The sequence below is a fragment of the Crocuta crocuta genome, unplaced genomic scaffold (genome assembly GCF_008692635.1).
Source record: "Crocuta crocuta isolate KB4526 unplaced genomic scaffold, BGI_CrCroc_1.0 scaffold511, whole genome shotgun sequence".
In the NCBI taxonomy this organism is placed as follows: domain Eukaryota; kingdom Metazoa; phylum Chordata; class Mammalia; order Carnivora; family Hyaenidae; genus Crocuta; species Crocuta crocuta.
In genome coordinates this window covers 60,516-64,380 of record NW_027532414.1, presented here as the reverse complement: position 1 = coordinate 64,380, position 3,865 = coordinate 60,516, and the positions used below count along the sequence as shown (strand labels likewise).

General features: G+C 37.1%; 1 protein-coding gene across 1 annotated transcript; it reads right to left on the bottom strand.

The window, feature by feature from the left end:
* Positions 1 to 2,923: 2,923 nt before the first annotated feature.
* On the bottom strand, positions 2,924 to 3,865 carry OR8K5 (olfactory receptor family 8 subfamily K member 5). The gene has a single exon (XM_077778958.1). It carries the CDS (start codon positions 3,863 to 3,865, stop codon positions 2,924 to 2,926), a length of 942 nt encoding a protein of 313 aa, XP_077635084.1.

Below are 3,865 nucleotides of genomic sequence, written 5' to 3'. Positions count from 1 at the left end.
GAGCCACCAGGTGCCTCAATATTTATTTATTTTATTTATTTATGCATCTAAAGAGGCACAGACAGAGCATGAGTGATGGAAGGGCAGAGAGAGAGAGAGAGAGAGAGAGAGATTGAGAAAGGAAGAAACAGAATCTGAAACAGGATCCAGGCTCTGAGCTGTCAGCACAGAGCCCAACTCGCAGACTGAACTCAGGAATGGTGAGATCATGACCTGAGCTGAAGTCGGATACTTAATCAACTGAGCCACCTGGGAATCCCTATATGTCACCTTTTTAAAATTTTGAAGCAAAGAAAGAAAATATCTACAGCTAAACCATAAACCTTACCTTGTTGACAATAATCATATCTGTTTAAAGTAAGAGGACATAAAAAAGAAATCTTTCTAAATGGTTGATGGAATGATGCAACAGGTGGTGTTCAGGAAACCTTTGATATTAAATATATGTCTCAATATTCTCACATTACTGCTCAATTATTTACCCTGTACAGAATCTAATGCTGTACTGTGTTAAATTCAGAATATTGTTATTTATATCATGTTCACACTTGTCTCATCTGGTGTTTCTGCCTAGTAAATCAGTTATTCAATGATTCAATTATACATTCCTTTTGCACTAACATGGATCTGGCCATTGTAATTATTTATGAATTCTTAATGGAGATGCATCTAAAGAGGTCCAGTGAAAGAAGAATACAAATGGATATCAAGCACGGATAGAGAACTCATTATGTGCTGGACACTTTTCTCAGCACTTTACTTATATTAACTCATATGATGCATACAGTAATTTTAGGAAGTAGATAGTAGGTCCATAGCCATCTGAACATCAAGGAAATGACTTAACTAAGGCCACTCAGATAATAAGTGATGGAGTCAAAATTCAAAAACGTGATTCTGCCTTCAGAATATATTCTCATAAACACAATAGCAGTCTTTCTATTAAGGTCACCCTGAGTCAATAGGAAATGACAAGTTAGACAGGAGTAACAGCAGGTAAATAAGGATACAGAAAGATTCTTGTTAAAATAAATGACAGAAGCAGTTAAGTTATTTGACCACAAAGGCGGGCACCTGAGAGTACCGCAGAGGATATAACAGATCACCCCCACACATTAATCCTCTTAATGGCAGAAAAGTATCTTGCAAAAGAAAAAACAATTTTGCAGAGCATAATGCCCTTGAAGATTTTGGTGATGACCCAGTTTAAGTTGTACGTCCTTACAGTTTCAAGGACCAATGTTTTCTGCTCACCTTGCTGGAGAATGAACTGTGACTTTTTTTGTTTTAATTCTCACTGGTTACTGCAGAATGTATTTAAACATTTTCCTGGCCCCTTGAGACTCATTTTGTTAAAGTTTTAATCTGACTCCAGAATTTAAAAAAACAATTGCACGTAATTACTTGAGGGACAGTACCATGTGTCTTTGAAATTATTCCTGGAACATCCCATTGGGAGAGATCAAAAGTGTTTTGTACAGGTGTCTCACTGAATGAATAAATTATACAATATCACTAAACACTGGAAATCATAAATAGGTTTTGGTCAGCATTTCAGTTCATGCACATATTAGGTGTATCACACACACGTGCACACACACACGCTATGCAAGAGTAAATGAAAGAATGACTTCCTAGAAAAAGATAATGCGATATTGGATACTACAACATCCATTATCCAAAGATATTTTTACTAGATATGTAATTATGGGTTAACATAAGGCAGTGTTTCATGACTTGTATTGTTCCTGACAATGTATCCGTGGTAAATCTTTTCTTCATCTGTTCATAAAGTATCTTTCATCTCTGTTTTTAAAGATTTCTCTTTATCATTGGTTTTTGGAAATTTGATTGTGATGTTGATGTACTTTCCTTTCTGTTTACCCTGCTTAGAATAATTTTAGCTTCTTAAATCTTTGGGATTATAGTTTTTAATTTTTGTAATGCTTATTTATTTTTGAGAGAGAGAGACAGAGTGTGAATAGGGAAGGGGCAGAGAGAGAGGGAACAGAGAATCTGAAGCTCAGAGCCTAGAGCCTGAAGCAGATGAAGCAGGTTCCAGTCTCTGAGCTGTCAGCATGGAGCCCAACGCGGGGCTCAAACCCATGAACAGCAAGATCATGACCTGAGCCGAAGTAGGATGCTTAGCAAACTGAGCCATGAAGGTGCCCTGAGACTTGTTTTCAAACTATATGAACAGGAGTCTAAAGTAGCTTTTACCTCTGAGATCTCTACTGGATGCCTAGATATTTAACATTGATTCTACACTCTGGCTTTCTCAAATTCTCAAGTCTTCCTGCCCTATGTGATTCTGGAATTCTTCAGCTCACAATTCCATGCTCATTCTTTTAACCCACCTGTGGACTTTCACTATAGGCATGCCCAGGTTAGTGTTGAACCATAAACTCAAGAAGACCTTGTGATGTAAATATATTAAATTCTCCAAAGGTAGGGATTGGCAGAATGAATTTTAAAAAATCATGATCCAACCCTACATTATCTACAAAAGATTTGCTTTGCTTATACTTTGTTGTGCATTCAGAAAGCACAGTGAAAACAAAATTCAGAAGATACTTATCCCCCCCCTCCAAAAAAAAACTTGAAAGAAGCAAATACACACTTAGTTTACTGATGCAGCATTTAATAAGAGTTTCCATTAGGAATAATGTGAAGTTCTATGGGATAACTAAAAGAAACTTTGAATCAAAAGCAAGGAATGTTTTGGGTGAGTGCATTCAATTAGGATCAAAAGCATAAACTGAACAGATATAAGTATATTGGCTAAGTATAAGAGAAATAATTTCTTTCAGCATTATAATTAGTCTTCACTCTGTAGCCAAAAAGAATGTAATTATATCTATTAGATAATCAAGTGGCATTTGCTTTTATTGTTGTTTCTGAGAACAATTTTCCATATTGAATGTTAGACACAAAGTTTGTGTTGATTCTTAAAGACCCTGCGGAAGGCATTTTTTACCTCTTTGTTTCTTAAGCTGTAGATCAAGGGGTTAAGCATGGGGATCACTAATGTGTAAAACACAGAAGCGATTTTATCAGTATTAAAGGAGTGGGCAGAATTGGGCTGCATGTACATAAATAGTAGAGACCCATAGAACACAACCACCACTGTCAAATGAGACCCGCATGTGGAGAAGGATTTTTTCCTTCCCTCTGAAGAATGCATTCGAAATATGGATATCAGAATTAGTATGTAGGACACGAGGACTACCAGCAAGGAAGAGATCAAATTAAATGCTGAAAATAGTATGATCAATAATTCTATTTCTTGTGCATTTGAGCAAAGCATAAGTAACAAGGGAATGTCATCACAATAGAAATGACTGATGACGTTAGAACCACAGAAGGTCAATGTAAAAATCTTAATAGTGAACATTAGAGCCTGAAAGGTACTGTAGAGGTATGGAATGCCCACTAGTAGGTGGCAAAGTCTCTGGGACATGATAACATTGTAGAGCAGAGGGTTACAGATGGCCAAGTAGCGGTCATAGGCCATGGCCGACAAGATGAAAAATTCACTGATAATGAACATAAGGAAGAAAGCCAACTGTGTGGCACATGCATAATAAGAAATGACATTTTTATCTACAACAAAATTTACCAGCATCTTGGGACAAATAACAGTAGAATTACCAAGGTCAATGAAAGCCAGGTGTTTGATAAAAAAATACATAGATGTTTGTAGGCGGGAGTCCACCTGGGTCAAGATGATCATACCCAGGTTGCCCACCACTGTGATCACATAGATGATTAGGAAGACCCCAAAAAGGGGAACCTGAAGCTCAGGCTGCCTTGTGACTCCCATCAGAATGAACTCCGTAAGTGATGTTAGGTTCTGTTGGCCCAT